This window comes from Eschscholzia californica, unplaced genomic scaffold (genome assembly GCF_041429995.1).
Source record: "Eschscholzia californica isolate CP2 unplaced genomic scaffold, dmEscCali1.0.p SCAF_1, whole genome shotgun sequence".
Lineage (NCBI taxonomy): Eukaryota > Viridiplantae > Streptophyta > Magnoliopsida > Ranunculales > Papaveraceae > Eschscholzia > Eschscholzia californica.
In genome coordinates this window covers 22,151,224-22,169,008 of record NW_028238198.1, presented here as the reverse complement: position 1 = coordinate 22,169,008, position 17,785 = coordinate 22,151,224, and the positions used below count along the sequence as shown (strand labels likewise).

Genomic DNA, 17,785 nt, shown 5'->3' with positions numbered 1-17,785 from the left:
ATAGTTTGGTTCGGTAACCAAACCAAATCATGAATAGATAGCGGATTGGTTCGGATTGAATTTTTAAAAAATCAAACCCTTCGGATTGGTTTGTGAATAGAGTCTAAAAGTCGGTTACAGAACCAATGTACAACCCCCAAATATAACTATAGGTAAGGATCTAGCTAGGATTACCTCATTATAATTTCCTTAGCCAAGGGAACATCCAACATTTGGGCCCTCTTTGGTGGATATGATCCCTATTTGCGAGAAACAGCATAATGATATGGTCTTACGTTTTACAGAAGGTGCTTGTAGAATAACGTTAACAATGGGGGCCGTCTTCGCCCTGAGGCCTAAAGCAGTTCTTTTGGATCTGGCCGCCCTTGACTTATTTGTCAGTATTTAGTGTCATTATTTATTCATCTTTTTTGTTTTTGTTGTTAATATGACTCGTCAAATGTATATGTTGGTACTTTTGTCAAGTTTTAGGCAAAGTAATAAGATGTTTTAGTAAATTTGAATAAAAATAAGAGGGTACAATCTTTAAGTTTATTCCTGGTAGGTAATTTGGCAAAATATTTAAACTTTTTGTTTTTTTGTCAAAATAGGCATCCGCCTAATATTTATTCATTACCGTCACTAACTGACTTACAATATAATTAAGAGAACAATAATTGAACACAATAATTGTGCGACTTTATTAGTTTCAGGTGAACAATAATTGAACAAATAGTAGGCGATCATTATCTCCACTCTCTGTAATTTCGTGCATAATTGTTCGAATTTTCCATGAGGTATTCTCCTCACGACCAGAACAAGCATTTACTACCGCCATTGCATCACGTTCAATAACACAAGGAGATTGGGCTAATTTCCTAGACATGCGAACAGCAAGAAGCGCAGCTTTAGCCTAGCTTCTAAGGCATTTCCTTCCGGCTGGGTCATAGCTCGTATATGCTGATATGAATTCACCATTACTATTACGAAAAATCACCCCGAGAGTTGCTTTCCCGTCTTTATAAGTCGCATCAAAATTAATTTTGATTCTTGTATGCTTTGGGACCAGCTAGCGGTGAACATCGGTTGGATAACCGACTTTTTTAGCCTATCCATAGTCGGATCCAAAGGATTTGGTTATTGTAAAACTCAATCCGAACCAATTTGTTCATGATTCGGTTTGGTTACCGAACCAAACTATGCATGATCGGTTTGGTTCGGTTGGATAACCGAATCAAAAGTTAAAAATTTTCCAAAAACAAAATTTTGAAGTTTCTACTATAAAACATGCTACAATTATACTTAGAACGTGCTAAAAATTAGTATTATCTCACAAATCATTAAATTTACACGTAAGTGATTAATTCGACATAGTTTATCAATATTCGAGGAAGATAAAAATGATAAACATTTGCATCTCCACCATCCATCATAGCCAATCATATTTTCTTACATGTATAATATATAAAAGATAATAATACATTACAAAAAAAAACGCCTAATAGGGACAGACGTTTTTACGTTTGTCCCTAATATATCTCTAATAGGGACAATTTTAAACGACTTTTCCGTAGCAAAATAATAATTCGGACAGATCTGGAGACAGACCTGGGGACAGTTTTTTTGGAGTATTTAAAAAAATTGCCAAAAGAATTCGCCCAAAAAATGGCGCAAAAACACATTTTTCTTCCCTCCTTTTCTTTCTCTCTATTTCGTCAGCCTTATTCCTCTCTCATCTTCTCCACGATTTGTCTTTCTGGCGCAGCAAGGTACGACAATTTCTTCCTCTTCTTCTCGTTTTAGGATTACTCGTGTTAGGGTCAATTTCTGTTCATCTTCTTCTTCTTTCCTGTGCAACACGTTCTAGGGTTTCGTATTGACGTTCTAGGGTTTGTATTGAGTTCCTTTTAGGGTTTTGTTAGGGGCATCTTGGATTCGAAGTCCTTCACATCCAGGTTTGTTATTCTTGTTCCTCTTCTTCTTATTCTTTAAATTAATACATTGGGAGTTTATGAATGGGTGATATCGAAGTATATTTTGTGGTCTTTTTCATCTAGGTTTGCTTTTTCTTGTAACGGTAATAGTCTGAAACTTCATACTATCTTGTTCTACTGTTGTTGAACATCTCAAATATAGTTTGACACTTCACTTGAGAAGAATTAGTGTTTGTTGAGTTGAATTTCGTTGTGAACTCTAATTTTTGTTGTTATTTTCAAAAGATCCATTCTTAGTGTAGTTCTTGTTGTGATTTGTCTTAAGATACTGTTGAAATGACTATAGAAAGCATTAATAGAGTTTGGATCTAAGAGAGAACAGGTGTTTTATATTTCTTCAGCTTTTTGTTGAAGAACTCGAGCCTCATTATTTAATGACCTTGACTTGATCTCTGAAAGTCTTATGTTTGTAGTTCTATTTTCAATTAATATTGTCCAATTATCATAATCTTCATCTAGGCCACTTGTGATGTGTCTGATGATAAGATATTTTTCAGCAATCTTAACATTGATTGTTGCAAGAGAATTTGAAATATGTTTGATCTTACTCAAATAGACTGACATTGAATCTGAACCTTCTTAATTGTATGTAATTGATTTAGTGATAATCCTTTTTAGCATGACGTTTATGAGAAAAACTAGTTTGCAAGGTCTTCCAAACTTCTTTTTGAAGCCAAAAAAGTTCACTTCTTCCTTTTAGTGAAGCAACTTCTCAAATTCTTTGAATTCTGTTATTTTATTATTGATCCGTTTTTCGTTCTTTATCGGATTCATCTAAAACATTGGTAGTAAGAGATTGTGATGGTCATGGATGATGATGTCTAAGATAACAATGGCAGTGATTATGATGAAGATAAGTCCCGTCGCTTATCAATTTGTTGTTTTCATTATGATGAATGTTATGGGTTTTGATGTTAATACAATTACTATCGGTACTGGTACTATTTCCTTAAGAAGTATACAAAATAGTATAACATTAATATTTCTATTACTTCCTAAAAGGATTTGATGTTTGTATTACCGTTACTGCTCCTATTATTAATACTATACATTAATTTCCACAATAAATGGACGCTCTTCTGATATCTTTCCTAAGGGCCTTCTTTTTCCTACTTAAATAAATGGTTTTGTGATACTACCAGTCTTATGAGTTATCTAAAGTACAATATACGAGCTGTGTCACTAAGGTTTGTTTAACTGCCAGTTGTTGGAAACTTAAATTTGGAACAAATGTTAGTAAGAAGGTAATTTTCAGTTGCATTGAAAAGGGAGGTTTTCTTGTGGTGCTTCATGCAGACAATTAGTTACATGGCAGAGCATGTTGTGGGGACTGGGTCATTCTGAATTGTCTTTCAGGTAGAGCCGTAGTTATTTGACTAATGACTTGAAAGTATCATCAGTTTTTCACCACTTTAACTGACACCTTTCTCATTTACTTGCAACTCAGGCAAAATGCTTAGAGACTGGAGAGTTGTAGTTACTATAAAGGTCTTGCAGGATAGACTGTATAAAAGTCGTGAGCTGCAATTAATGCGTTCAATGGATCATCCAAATGCAATATCTTTGAAGCACTGTTTCTTTTTACCACTATAGAAATGAATTTTTCCTCAATTTGGTAATGGAATATGTCTGGGAAACTGTGTACCACGTCTTGAGACACTACAACAATGTGAACTAGAGGATGTTGCTCATTTATGTGCAACTTTATATCTATCAAGTACGTATGATTTATATCTTGTATGCTTTGCTACAGACTTGCATTATTTCTTTTTTCCTTGTACTTTTGTTCACTTAAGTTGTTCACCAGATTTTCAGGGGTCTATCTTGTATTGCCATATTTAAATCTATAATGAAAATATGTAGGTGAACCTCTTACCCACCAAGTGAAGCTTTGCAATTTTGGAAGTGCAAAAGTGATGGTATGTTCCTTGTAATCACCAGTTTTTTTAGTTTGTTTATCCTTTCTTGAGTGGACTATTCTGTTTAGTTGCTCCCAGTTACATACTTCCTGATTTCTCCTGATATAATACTATTGTACTGCTCTTTCCCAATTGCATAACCAGTGCTTATTTCAGAGCCTGGACTAGGAAATGTAGTTTGACTGATAATGCTATTCATGCCACAATTTTACGTCCCACTTTATCACAACTTTAATCACAACAATCTAATTATTATGCCGCAGGGGAAAGGGGTGCTGCTGCGTGGCAGTAGGCCAAGGGGCTGCAGCTACTTGTCATCCTTAAGCTAGGTTACTTGATGTCCATGTCTAAGTAGTTGATCTCAAAAGAACTATTGCGTCGTCTAGAGGCCATAATATATCTGCAAGCGATATATAGGACATCAATGTAACTTATGTTTTTTACTATCATCTTCCTGGTAATCAACAATGAATTGTTGATAGTTGAATAAGATACCGTTATTATATATAAGAACACTCTTATAAATGCAATACAAAGACCCGTGAGGGTATTGTTTGTTAGATTACTAGACCAGTACACACAAACTTATTATGAAGTTACAACTTTTAAAAAGATTTTGTGTGCGAATGTTTGTTCTTTTAACAATTTTATAAAAGTTTTGACATGTTCGTATGCTTGTCGTGTCCTAAATTTCGAAAAAGATAATAAACTAACAGCTTTCGTTCTCTTCTGTTTTTTGTGTCTGTAACACAGGGATTCTGTTGAGCTGATGATATGCTAATGGTGTTTCTACATTTTCCCTTACAACATGAAAAAAAAGATGGGAGGATGAAGCTAGAATAACTTCCTTCATAAAAAAAAAGCTAGAATAACTTATTTTTAATATAATTTTATCTTCCTGTGGAAGATTTATTAGTCTATTCTCTTATTTTGGTTGAACTTTTTCGTCACGCTTGTGAATATTCTCAGGGGGTTTCTCTAAAAATGTTATGTGAATGGGTTGTTTAAATTGTTTGAAGGAAATTTCTCTTTTGTATAGCACTAATTGTTGACTGGAAACTCCCAATGTAAGGACAAATATTAACTGTATCAGATACAACCAATAAAAATCACCGTCCATCTTACAGGGACTTCCATTAACTATGCCGAAAAGAAGCTAGAGAAATTCTTGCCAAACTTGTAGGGACAAACATTAATTGTCCCAAATACTACTGAGAGGAAATTCTTGTCAAATTTTTAGGGACAGATATTAATTGTCCCAAATGTCGACAGGAAGAAATTCCAGCCAACTTTTTAGGGACAATTATGCACTGTAGTAGTGGGACAGACGTAATTCGTCCCCACATTCGTCCCAAATACTATTTGGGATGCCACCTTTGGAGACAGAAATAAACCGTCCCCAATATTCTATTAGGGGCGGTTTTTCCATTTTTGGGACGGTTTTTGTCCGTCCCTAATGGACCCTTTTTTTTAGTGATGAATGGTTTGGTTCGTTTTTTCGGTTATTCGCCAAACAAATTCATGGAACGAAGCAAACCATTCGATTTTTACCTTTTAATATCCAAACCAATTGACAACCATTGGATAGGTCCCCAAACCGGCCAAATTTGTTTTGATCAGATTGGTTTGGTAGGTTCGGATACTAAATGTACACACCTAGGGCCAACCAGGGGCGGAACTAAGAATTTCAGATAGTCGGGGCAGACTTACATAAGACGTATCAAAGAAAAAAAAGGGAAAAAACAAAATACATGTTTAAGAGGCAATTTTAGAAGCTGGTTAAAATTTGGAGGTTATTTTTGTGAGTTGACCACATTGTAAAGACAGAATAGAGAAAACAGTAAGTTCTCAGGTTAAGAAGGGTAGTTTTAAAGCGCCCACTACAAGTGTATAAGGTACCTCTTTCTCTCACAAAAGATTCCTTGGTGGAGGCTCCCTTCGTATATACATGGGGTGCTTTTAACACTTCAGAAAAAAGATAAAAAGAGAAAAAAAACCAGGATGGAAGTGCGGGTGAGGAGAATCGAACATCAAACATCAGACCTTTAGAGCGCAAGGTGAGGTCCCTACCAATGAGCTATAGTTCCATTTCTGATATATTACTGAAGGAAAAACTAGAAATTTCAGCCTCGTCCGGGACCCAGTCTGGTCTACACATGGGTCCACCCCTGGGGTCAGCCATACTAGTTGGTGTAGAATGTTTTCAACGGTCTCTTGCTCGGTCATGGTAGTCTTAAACCCTTTCAAAATCCTGCATTATATTCATTGCTTCCTGCACAATCTTACGACTATTTGGAGGTATATTATCAAAAACCATTTTATTTCTCACCTTCCCTGTGAACAAGCGGTATATAAAACGCAAAAGTATGACACTTTTATCTTCATCACTACAAATCCATCGACATAATATACTGGAAAACGACTTCTCATCCAGGAATCTTACTTCTATTGGTGGTAAAATCCATGGCAAACTCTACATCTTCGAAATATATGATCAAATCTTCCTCTCCATACCAGTTTTCCCACCATTGTTTTATTTACCATATCCATACTCCGAATTCCTAATCCACTTTCTTTCTTATTCAACTGTAGTTTCTTCCAATTTAGTGCATCAAGTCTAATAGTTGAGAAAAACCGGTATGTATTTGTAAAGTGTTCCATAGAAAGTAATTAATTTTCTATTTCCATATTAAGTTTCATAATTGTGAAAGCTGTATAAAATATCAAATAAAATAGTGTGATAAAATACAAAACATAATCATGAATTTATTTCATGTTAAAGTATGAAGCAAATGTTTGAAACTACATAAGTTTACATGACAAAAAGTTCACACGCTATTGCGAACGTAAAAAAAAAGTTAAACTCGGACCTAATTAAGAGGTCGTTTTATCTTGCAATAGTATTATCAAGCCTCTACCACGATGAAGAAGTGATAACCCTCCAATAAAATACAAAACAATCAAATTTGAAACAAAATATGAATGAAAAACAGAATATCAGAAACGCTGCGAAGTTTCGTACCACGTTGTGACGTTTCATATCACACAAGTGTCATACTAAGTTATGGAGCTACCTATTTATTTATGAAGTATACCGCGTTATGAAATTTCATATGACATTATAAAGTGTCATACCAAGTTATGGAGCTACTTATTGTGCTGTGACGTGTCGTATTGTTTGATGGAGGTGTCATAAGATCTTAGGAAGCATTCCTACATTATTATGTACTTTCGTGTCTAGCTGAAAACTGTAAGATGCGAAAATTCGATGAAAAAGGCGAAAAAACACAGTGTCATCAATATATATAAATCATAGTAGATTTTGTAAAAGAAGATGATATAAACAAATATTAATGATCTTTTTGAGCAAACATTTATATAATTGAAACATCTAGAGAGAAACTTGGTTATTGATTTAGATTGAGAGAAGAAGAAATTCAGATTTTGCTATTTCAAAAGTATAATAACCATGTCCAAGAAAATGTGAATTATTAAAGAAATGAAGACCAAACCTAGAAGTAATGGAGATCATAGACTTGACAATGGGAAAATGGTATTACCAATTGATAATTTTGATATTCATTGATTCGTACAAAAAATTATTAAGGATTTGAAGTTTTGGGAGGGAAGGACATAAACCTTAGAGCATCCCCAATGGATCAGGAGATCACCAAATTCTGGTGATCTCCTGAAAATTCTCCACCCAACGGCACAGCAGATTGCCAAAAATCTGTTGTGCCGTGAACTGTAACTGCCCAAATCTGGGCAGTTACTGTTCCCTCTCACTAAAATGGTGAGAGGTGGGTCACGGGTCTATTTAATAATTGTTTGGCCCCTTTTTTTGTTTCTTATTTAATTATTAGTCTTTCTTTTTGTTTTTTCTTTAATGTTTGGTCCTTTTTTTGTTTCTTGTTTAATTTTTTGGTCCCTTTTTGATGTTTTTTTTGGTGTTTGGTCCGATAAAATTTTTAATTATTAATTAAATTACACTAAAATCAAAAATTTAATCTAAATATTCGAAAAAAAATTACCTTAAATATTTTTATTTATACCCTTAATAACACATAATCGGACTATCATGATTTTCATTTCTACCGTTATCGATTTTGTGTACTCCGGATTTTCGGAGACATTTCAATAAAAAAAAAAGTACTCCATGAATCAAAGTAGATGTCGTTCCATAGAAATAACATACATAATTATACTTTTTAGAGAATTCTAATATTCGTAATAAAACATTGGGATCCCAAATATTAATCGGAATCGCTCTCCCCCGAATAATACGTTGGAGGTTCGTCTTTAGGCTCGACTCCCGGACATGTATTATGATCGTGTCCAACCTCATCGCAAACAGGGCATGGTGTTTCAGCCACCTCCTGAATAAATTGAACATATTTGTTATGTTACACAGGGTTGACTGGACAAGACAACTTTTGCAGACTTGAGGGGACAAGACATAGTGTCTGGGTTGATTAAACAAGACATACACCTTGGGTTGAGAGGGAAAAAACACGCAACCGGAGTACAACGGTCAAAATGACCACATTTAATGAATTCGTTTAACGAGACGCAAATAGGAAAAAAACACGCAACCGGAGTACAACAGTCGAAATGTCGTATTAGTTTCGGTTTGTAGTTTTATTAAAATGTCGTATTAGTTTAATTTGTAGTTTAAGTCTTGTAATTTCAACTAGTTAAATTTACTTTATACAAAAATTAGTGTTAAAAAATGGTAAAAATGAAATTTGGTGTGATGAATAGTGATTTGGTGAGACTTTTAGTGTTTTGCCTTTGGGTTCCCCAATTTGAAAACACCAAAAAATTTGGTGAAGATTCCTTTTTGGTGTTTTTTTTTGTGCTAACCACTGGGGATGCTCTTAATAAATTTTTGGACCTCATAAACACATTATCAAGGATTTGTTCTCAAACTATTAAAAGTCCACAAGTTTTAGACGTTAGACTTGTTTTAGGTTTTCTTTTTTTTGTTGATGGGACTTATTTTAGGTTAGGAGTGAATAAAATACCAATTCGAAAAAGTCTAACCTATACATTGAAAAAACAATTTTATTTGTATCAAGATAATTTATTATTGACATAAGTAAAATGAGAGCCACAAATAACTAACAACTAACTCCCGCCTATTATTTTTTCCTCTTTTTCAAATTTTTTTTTTGTTTTGTTGAAATGTCCTCTTTTTCAAATTGAATGACTCGATTTTCTTTTCGGGTTGTCCCATTTCTAAAAATAAAGAATATAATTTTTTGTTCTTTCCAATAATAACCATCATTATAAATTTAATGTTAACTTTATTTAAAAGTAAGTTGAACCTTTTCATAATATGGTAAAAAGTTAATGAGGATATAATTGAAAAAATTATATTATTTTTTAAAGTTAAATTTTAATTAATGATACTCCCTCAAAATATTAGGTTTTCAAAATAGGCCATTCATTTCGGGATGGAAGGAGTAGTAAATAGTCAAATACTATGTGTGATCTTATTGCAAAAAACAACTTTGTATTCAGTATAGATTTTGTAATTTCCTGAAAATTAAGCTGATTAATGAAGTTACTACGAATTAATTAGGTCAATAAACCCTAATGATCAAAATTATAAATGTAGCCAACTGGGATGTTAATATAAAATTGAAGTAAAATAATGACATAAAATCAGTGTGCCAACAGAGACAATCAAACCCAAATGCCAATAATGTCGTGCAACGGTCACATAAGAATTTCAAAATATATAAATTAATCAACAAAAGTCTGGCATCACATCTACTCCATAATAATTGTTCCCCACTTCTCCTTTAAATCCTATTTTATTCGGTCCAATCTAAAGTCTATTACCTTTTTATCCTAGAAATCTAGAATAGAAATGAACCAGAACCAATTTCATTTAATTTCTAAATAGGAAAATGATCAAATGCCCGGTCACAATCCCGGTTGAATCTCGACGGGGTATGTGGCCGGCTGAAATCTAAAGAGAAAAAGCTAAGTACTTTCTCTCTCTAGATCTCAACCGGCCACATACCCCGCCGGAATTGTGTCTGGGAATACCATCACGGTTGTTTCTAAATATTTTAGGAAAGCGTAAACCAGTATTTTTTGGAGAAACATAATTGTATAGTTCAATAAATTTTTTTTTGTTGAAGGGTATAGTGCAACAAGTTAGGTTACCTCTTTTAAGAAAAAATGAAGTTAGGATAGACGTTTAAAAAGGAGAAAAATTAAGGCTAATGTAAGTTTATCAGAACCCCAAATAATTTTTCTCTTATTGTAAGTGGAATTAGGTTGTAATCCTCTTAGTGTTACACTCTTGTTCTTAGAAATACTCAAAAATTTAGAGATGTCTCTCATCTATTATATTAAAACAGCTCAGTCGGTTATCCAGGGAATAAGTCTGACCGTCTATTTTTATTGGGATTTTCATAAAGATCACATCTAATGGCTGTTATAAAATCCCTTTTCGTGTAAATCCCTTCAAAATAGAAGTGGTTAGGATATCCCTACATAACTACCCACGTATTTCTCTCCCTCACCATTTAACTTCACACGTATTTCTCTCCCATTTAACTTCCCACGTATTTCTCTCCCTTACCATTTTCAGTCAGATTTACAACTGTTGGTTAATATCTCTCCCTATTTATTCTCCATTATCTTCTTTATTCTCTTTCCAAGAATGTTGTAATCTAAATTTATTTATTTTTTCAGGCGTTAGCCAAGAGGGATCTTCCCGTCCGTAGGACGGGGAGGAAACCTAGTCAGTGTTAAAGACACCTCTTTTTTTCGCTCAAATCGTCTCAACAAAGACACTTTTAACACATATAAGGATGTTATGAAAAAATTTCAAAGATTTATTATTAGCAAAGAGTAAAAGTATGGGACGAAGAAAAATTAGATAGATTTTAAGCAGAAAATTCTATTTTCGAAAGTTCTAAAGGGGTGAACCACGAATCACGGCAAACTTCATAACTTTTCAATTATTAAGGGTATTTTAGGAAATTAACCACCACGTTATGAGAAGAGTTTTTGTCGTGAAGAAAAAGGTTAGCGCGTGAGGACAAAGTCGGACAGACTGGGGAGGGAGGAGAAAATTATTATTATACAATTCAACACAACGGCTACTTTCTTCCTTCCTCCTCTTTCTACCCACCTCTGCCAGCTAAAACCCAATTTTCTCTCTCTCTAACTCTTTCTCTCTCTACGCGGTATCTTCACTATAAAATAATTTAGACTTTGAAGGAATCCCATAACAGCGAATTATTGTTTGGCTGTCTTCTTGAGCTTCAATTATACATTTTCATCAATTTCTTCTCCTTTTTATACCACCACTTCTTCTTCTTTCACCCAAACTACCCACATCCCTCTCTCTCTCTCTCTCTCTCTCTCTCTCTCTCTCTAGCTACTTTCTCTCTCTAAATAAAGTTTTGTTGTTTATCTCTTTGCTTATACAGAGAAAATGAAAATGGGTATGGCTGGATTTGCAGTATTTATGATTTTGGGTATGTTGACTGGTTCTTCAGTTGCTCAAGCACCTGTACCAGCACCAGCTGTTGCACCACCAACACCAATTCCAGCACCACCAACACCAGCTCCTACACTACCAACTCCAACACCAGCACCAGCTGTTTTTCCTCCCGCTCCAACTCTAGCCCCAACTTTGGCACCAACCCCTGTTTCAGCTCCTGCTATTTCACCATCATCAAAATCACCAGCTCCTGCTCCAACCACCACTGACTCACCTGCACTTGCTCCCGGAGCAACCGCCCCAGTTGCAAATACACCAGCAGGATCACCATCAAACACCCCACCTGCAGATAGCTCTGCTATGGGATCTTTGAACAGAGTCACCGTTGCCGGAGTCGCCATTGTTGGTATCTTCGCTGGTGCTTTCTTGATCTAGATTATTGATTTTTTTAATCGTTAATCTATCATCTATGAGAGGGTAATTTGACTTTTTTTTATTTTTCCTAATTTATTTGTTGATTTTTGTTGGTGGGTACTACTACTCCTTTGGGTTAATTTGATGTGTATTTTTATATTTTTTTTTTCATATGTTGTAAATTCAAGTAATGAATCAATAAACATTGCTATTGCTTTTACTTATCTTTTATCAATGAGATTTCATTTTCTCTTTTTGTGGGACTATTCTCAACTTCCTGCATTAAGAGAGGTCATCGAAAAATAGAAATGCTAATGGCCGAGAGAAAAGGAGACCCATCGCCGGCTCAGTCCGAAGCTGATGTAGCTGATTCTCATTGGTTGGGTCGTTTAGAGAGAGAAATAGTCCAACCAAATAAGGTCGGCCGTGTCATTTAGAGATCCTCAACCACATTTGTTTCAAGTTGGGGTCGGTCCATTTTTTCAGGCCATTTAGCATTGCTTGTTGTTAAAAGGGATTCTCGCCTAGCTATATGAATGTCTTTGAGAACTCGTGTCGGTTATAAAACATTTTTTCAGGCCATTTAGAATTGGTTATTGTTAAACGGGATTCTCGCCCTAAGAGCATCTCCAATGCAAAACTCAAAAAAAATCTCTATTCGTCCTATTTGTCAAGTTCCAATTGAGATTCTCACTCCTAGGTGTCGAAAATAGAGATCCTCAATTCTTGTATGTCTCCAATGCAACACTCTAAACTCTTTTATTTTACTTACGTGTCATGGTTATTTTTGTAAAAAAATAATTAGTTATTTTGGAAATATACGAAGACTTGATTTCTATTGGTTGAAATTTAAATATTGATGAGTTGGACAATTAGAGATATCTCAAGAGGACACTCTGAAAATAGAGTGTCCTCTTGAGATATCTCTATTCCACTCTCGACACATCATCTTTGAGATCTTAGTTGAGTTTTGCATTGGAGATGATTTTTTAAGAAAAACTCAGAAAATCCTAGGTGGCACTCCAAGTTTCTAAGATTGAGTTTTGCATTGGAGATGCTCTAAGCTATATGACTGCCTTCGAGAACTCATGGCGATTATAAAACAAAAGGTTACTACAGAGTATTAAGAGAATATCATTACAATCAAGTCAATGCTTGAATCATTTCTAGTTATATGCATTACCACAATTTTAGTATCTTACGACATAAAAAAAATGTGTAACGACACCCACGAAACGAGCTTATATTTATATAAACTTGTACAAATGAGTAGGTCTAAATAATATACAAATACGTGTTTATTCATTTTTACTGCACAAATATTGTCAATCAGGGAAAGTAGAGATTCATGGGCTTCATTTATTTATCAATATTGATACGAAGATGATCCAACAATGATTTTCGTACGAGTTGATTGCCCTGTTGAAGCTCCAAGAAGTCCTTATAAAGCATCCCACTGTACACTGCCGGATTGCTATCGGCATCAATCAATTCTGGTGCCGGAGTTACTACTGCTTCCAGAGATGGACCATGTACCACAGCTATGGAAATCCTTGTTGCTTTATTGTTCACTACTGCTCTATGTACAACACTCTTGTACTTTCCATTGCTCAATATCTACCATACAATTAGATGATCAGATACCAAAAAAAAACGTCGAAATAGATTTTAACCAAATAAATGAGCTTGAAAAACGAAAGCAATTCTATGCAAACACAAACAAAAACTAAAGCAATGTTCGAAAACGGTGAAAACTACATGGGCTTCTGCCTTTCAGACATACAATTGTAGATCTCCTCTAGGAACCAAGGGGTCTTAAGTCCGAGCCTTGGAAGATACAGTTTTCCATCTAGATTTTTTCCGAGTAACTTATAAGTATTTATTTACATTATACATATATAAAACAAACATAACATTTTTCATTGGTTATTTGGTTTCAGTGTCCTGTTATCCTGAAATATAAAGTATGTTGCCATGGACTTGAGGGTTAGTTCTCATGGCTTCAGGGATTTTGTAATGTGATAAGAGGACCTAGACATTATATGTTTGGTTGCTAGATACCCCTTCTCCCATGTCGGGCTATTCTCACACACCTCCTCATGTGTTGCGTGTTTTAGCCTAACACGTGTTTTTTTTCGGGTGACCTGGAGCACGTGTGGCTTTTAAACCAATCATTTGTGGGCCTAGCTCTGATACCATGATAAGTTTGTGGTCATCCAACTCAAAAAAAATTGGCGATGAGTATAGAGGACCTAGACATTATATGTTTGGTTGGTAGATACCCCTTCTCTCATGTGGGACTATTCTCACATAATGTTTTATGTTGTTTTTATGTATGGCAGATTTTATGCTAATTCAATTCCTTGATGACTACTCATGCCATACAATTATGATGTTATCACCTAAGGAAAGAGTTAAACTTCAGAATCATTACCGTTCTAACAAGTATAAATAGATCGTAGACATATTATGCATTTTCATGGATACAAAAACGGTTCAGATCAAGGTTCACTGAATTCAACACTCGATGGTTAACAGTTGAAATAGCAGTTGAATTGTGGAATTGAGCTGAAATTTTTGTAACAAAATTCGGCTCGAGTCCACCGATTTAAGTTGTATTCAATAGTTCTCGGGACCTTTGGGATCGGTGACTTGAACCGATTTTGTAACCAAATCAACTCGAGTTCATTAATTTTCAGTTAAAAAGAAAAACATGGGAGTTGTTGAGCTTTTAACCATTTTCTGGTATACGGGGGGCGTCAATAACTTAGAGAGCCCAATAACTCAAGGGAGGCACTTTTAAAACTTCCCAAAAATATATTGATCCCACTTTCTTATAATCATATCAAACATTTTTAAACATGAAAGAAACATCGGGACAAAAAGTACCTCAATGTGATCACCGGTGTTGACAAGAAAGGAGTTGGGCAGGGCATTAACAGCAACCCATTTCTGATTGTGCATAACTTGTAGTCCCCCAACTTCATTTTGAGTGAGAAATGTGAGCAAGCCATGATCTGAATGTGGGGGCATCCCCATTGCTAGTTCTGGTTGGGGACAAGGAGGATAGAGATTTGCAGCTACTATCTGTAAACTATTTTTCATTTCTAAAACATTTTCTATATAATCTTGTTCCAATCCTAAGCTCTCTGATATGCCTTTAAGCAATTCCATTGCTATTTCTCTTAATCTTCTACTATACTCATATGCAACTTCTCTGCATTATGCGATCAACATAACAACAAGATAAGTACAATGATGATTGAAACCACTTGTTACATAATACTTGCCGTGTTTTGGATTAGTCTTAAGTCGGGATGTCAACAAACTTAATATGATATAAAAAAATAAGACAACACCAACACGTGAGACTGTGAGAGGTGTGAATATTACTCATTCTCCACGTCCCCCGACAAAAACTCATATTTTAGTTGTTATAATTTTTTGTTTCAAAAAATATATTATGTGCCTTAATGAAGTACAACAAAAATATATGGATAGAATATTGGTTGGAAAATATTTGACCACAGTCTCTAATCTTCCGTTTTTTTGTTTACAAAATCTTCTTTCCTAAGTTCAATAGTTATAATTCTTAGCCATCAAATCTACAACACTTTTCTCTACTCACTCTAGATGTCAAATTAGTGGTTTCAGGACCAAGATATTCATTAGATGTGTAACTTATTAGGGGTTACTTTTTTGGACGTGTCAACGTCTCTCTATTTGGCCGTCACGCTCTTAACATTATGTCAGTGTTCATTTTTTGGAACATGATACTTTTCCGTCGAGTTACACTTCCTACTGTATGTTAATTTTGAAATTCTCATAAATCCTTATTAGCAGACACATCTTCATAAAAAGATGTTTAATGAAGTGTGAAATGGTGAGAGGGGGTGTAACTCCAGGTGTAAGTGGAAGGGCAAGATAGCATCACTCTATTTCTTTCTAGTTTTAGAGTGTTATTGTTGTATCTTAGAAATCATAGGTCTAATGGATTGATTTGTTATAGGATGGTGCGGACCAGCCTTCCGGGCTGCTACTGATACTGTCTGCTTTGGCACACTAGGCCTCACGGTTTTAAAAGGCCTCACAAGGGAAAGATGCTTAACCTCTTAAGAGGAGCACCTCACTCCTTCTCACCACCAATGAGAGATTGTTGCCACAACATGATTTATATTTTATATATTTCTTTGAAATATTTTCTTATCATTTCCAAGAAATAAAAATTCTTACCTGAAACCATTGGGTTTAAGAGGGGAATGAAATTCAGGATGTACAAAAATCTTGAGATAGTCTCTCCAAAATAAGATCTTATCAACAGAAGCATTAAAACTAGTTCCATATCTAATCGGGTCTAACACATGCTTCCCTTTATATTCCAATTTCTCATCCAAATTAAGATCAAAGAAATTTAGACATGAATTCAGCATATCCTGTGTGAGATTCTCAGGAATTCCATGATTTATCACCTACCCAAATTTAAATTTATCAAAATTAACTTGAATACTAATTAAAAAATTGGGAGTTGAAATAAATTAATTTGTACTAAATTATTACTACATAGTACACATACCATGAAAAAACCCCAATCTTGACATGCCTTTTGAAGGTCGTGGATGGTTTGAGACCTCTGATGAGGAGAACCGGATTTCAGGAGTGAGAAGTCAATAATTGGAATCGGTTCTTCACTTGTGATTTGATCTTGAGAGACAGGATTGGTAGAAAAGACATAGTTTGTAGGAAGAGAGGTAAGTTTAGTTGATTCTGCTAATTCTTTTACACTTGCCATCTTGGTTCCACTCTAGTTTTGGAGCACCTTAAGAAATAAATAAAAAAATTTGTTGCTTTCTTTTTTAGTTGTAATTTTTATTTTTGTTGTTGAAAGATGAAATAGTTCAGTAGAGAGAGAGAGAGAGAAAAAAAAATGTGGTGACTCCATAATTTAGACCCACAAAATTTATATAGTGTTTTAGGATGTCCGTGTCCAAACTATGTTATAAAACAATCCCACATTGGTGGGAGACAGGAGTGTGGTGCTCCTCTTAAGAGGTTAAGCACCCTTCCTTAGTGAAGCCTTTTAAAACCGTGAGGTCCAGGTGTGCCAAAACGGACAGTATCACTAGCAGTCAGGAAGGCTGGTCCGCACCATCCAATAACACGTTATCAGATTCGCTCTCCAATAACACGTTATCAGATTCGCTCTACTGTGATGTGGTCTTGGGAGGGTGTGTCGTAAAGCAATCTCACAGGAGGTTAAACACCCTTCCCTAGTGAGGCCTTTTAAAACCTTGAGGTCAAGGTGTGGCAAAGCAGACAGTATCACTAGCAGCCCGGAAGGCTGGTCCGCACCATCCTATAACAAACTATTGTTTTTGTTGGATGGAATACAAATTTTTGGGTTAAAAAAGATTGTGATTATATGATTTTCGTCATTCGGATTTGACTACTATCACTTGGGGCAATATATGATTTGGTCATCTTGCCCAGCAGCAACCACCTTACCTATGGCAGCCGTCTCTCTATTTTCTCATCTCTCTCTATCCCTCTCTCACTTCTCCACTCCTCCTCTCTCAATTTCTCCACGGCTTCACCTCTTTTCTCCGCCTTTTATTATTCAGGCGTAGGAGAGGGTCCTCTTCGTAGAAATAACTTAATTTGTTTCGGAAAAAATCGTAAATCAGACAGATCGTTTGGTTTAAGGGATCGACTAGTTTAGGATTTTTTCCCCCAAACTAGATGATCTTTGTCTAGGATTTGACAACTACAAGTTTGGGGTTTTCCCACAAACCAATTGATCTTCGTCCAAAATTAGTTTTTGGGTGCAGCTTAAAACACCTTCAAAAAATGCTATAAGCGAGTGGGCCTATTAACAGGCGGCCCAAAAAAAAAGAAATTTTTCCTCATCATTCTTTCTAAGAACCCAGCCTTCTAACAAAAACCCCTCACCGTCGTTACTCGACTTTCTCTCTCTAACCGAGTTGTTATTCCTTCTCAACCTCTTTGACTTATCT

The 17,785-nt window shown here is 35.2% G+C and overlaps 2 protein-coding genes and 1 long non-coding RNA gene across 3 annotated transcripts; 2 read left to right on the top strand and 1 right to left on the bottom strand.

The window, feature by feature from the left end:
* Nucleotides 1-1,658: 1,658 nt before the first annotated feature.
* On the top strand, nucleotides 1,659-4,858 carry LOC147565172 (uncharacterized). Its single transcript, XR_015237041.1, has 4 exons — nucleotides 1,659-1,748; nucleotides 1,891-1,934; nucleotides 3,837-3,892; nucleotides 4,646-4,858. It is a non-coding gene; the product is annotated as an uncharacterized LOC147565172 (long non-coding RNA).
* A 5,715-nt stretch (nucleotides 4,859-10,573) lies between these two features.
* On the top strand, nucleotides 10,574-11,994 carry LOC147565171 (uncharacterized). The gene has a single exon (XM_086651669.1). It carries the CDS (start codon nucleotides 11,352-11,354, stop codon nucleotides 11,793-11,795), a length of 444 nt encoding a protein of 147 aa, XP_086507795.1. The 5' UTR covers nucleotides 10,574-11,351; the 3' UTR covers nucleotides 11,796-11,994.
* Nucleotides 11,995-12,869: 875 nt separating this feature from the next.
* Nucleotides 12,870-16,708, bottom strand: LOC147565170 (2-oxoglutarate-dependent dioxygenase 19-like). The gene is made up of 4 exons (XM_086651668.1): nucleotides 16,348-16,708; nucleotides 16,008-16,243; nucleotides 14,664-14,991; nucleotides 12,870-13,391 (listed from the first exon to the last, which is right to left on the bottom strand). Exons 1-4 carry the CDS (start codon nucleotides 16,561-16,563, stop codon nucleotides 13,134-13,136), a joined length of 1,038 nt encoding a protein of 345 aa, XP_086507794.1. The 5' UTR covers nucleotides 16,564-16,708; the 3' UTR covers nucleotides 12,870-13,133.
* Between the last annotated feature and the right edge of the window lie 1,077 nt (nucleotides 16,709-17,785).

Excerpts from the sequence above, each read along its gene's own strand:
- LOC147565171 (XM_086651669.1), top strand. The coding sequence starts at position 11,352 with ATGAAAATGGGTATGGCTGGATTTGCAGTATTTATGATTTTGGGTATG.
- LOC147565170 (XM_086651668.1), bottom strand. The coding sequence starts at position 16,563 with ATGGCAAGTGTAAAAGAATTAGCAGAATCAACTAAACTTACCTCTCTT. Across the intron at positions 16,244-16,347 it reads AAGATTGGGGTTTTTTCATG|GTGATAAATCATGGAATTCC; the intron begins GTATGTGTACTA and ends AAATTTGGGTAG. Across the intron at positions 14,992-16,007 it reads CTTAAACCCAATGGTTTCAG|AGAAGTTGCATATGAGTATA; the intron begins GTAAGAATTTTT and ends CGCATAATGCAG.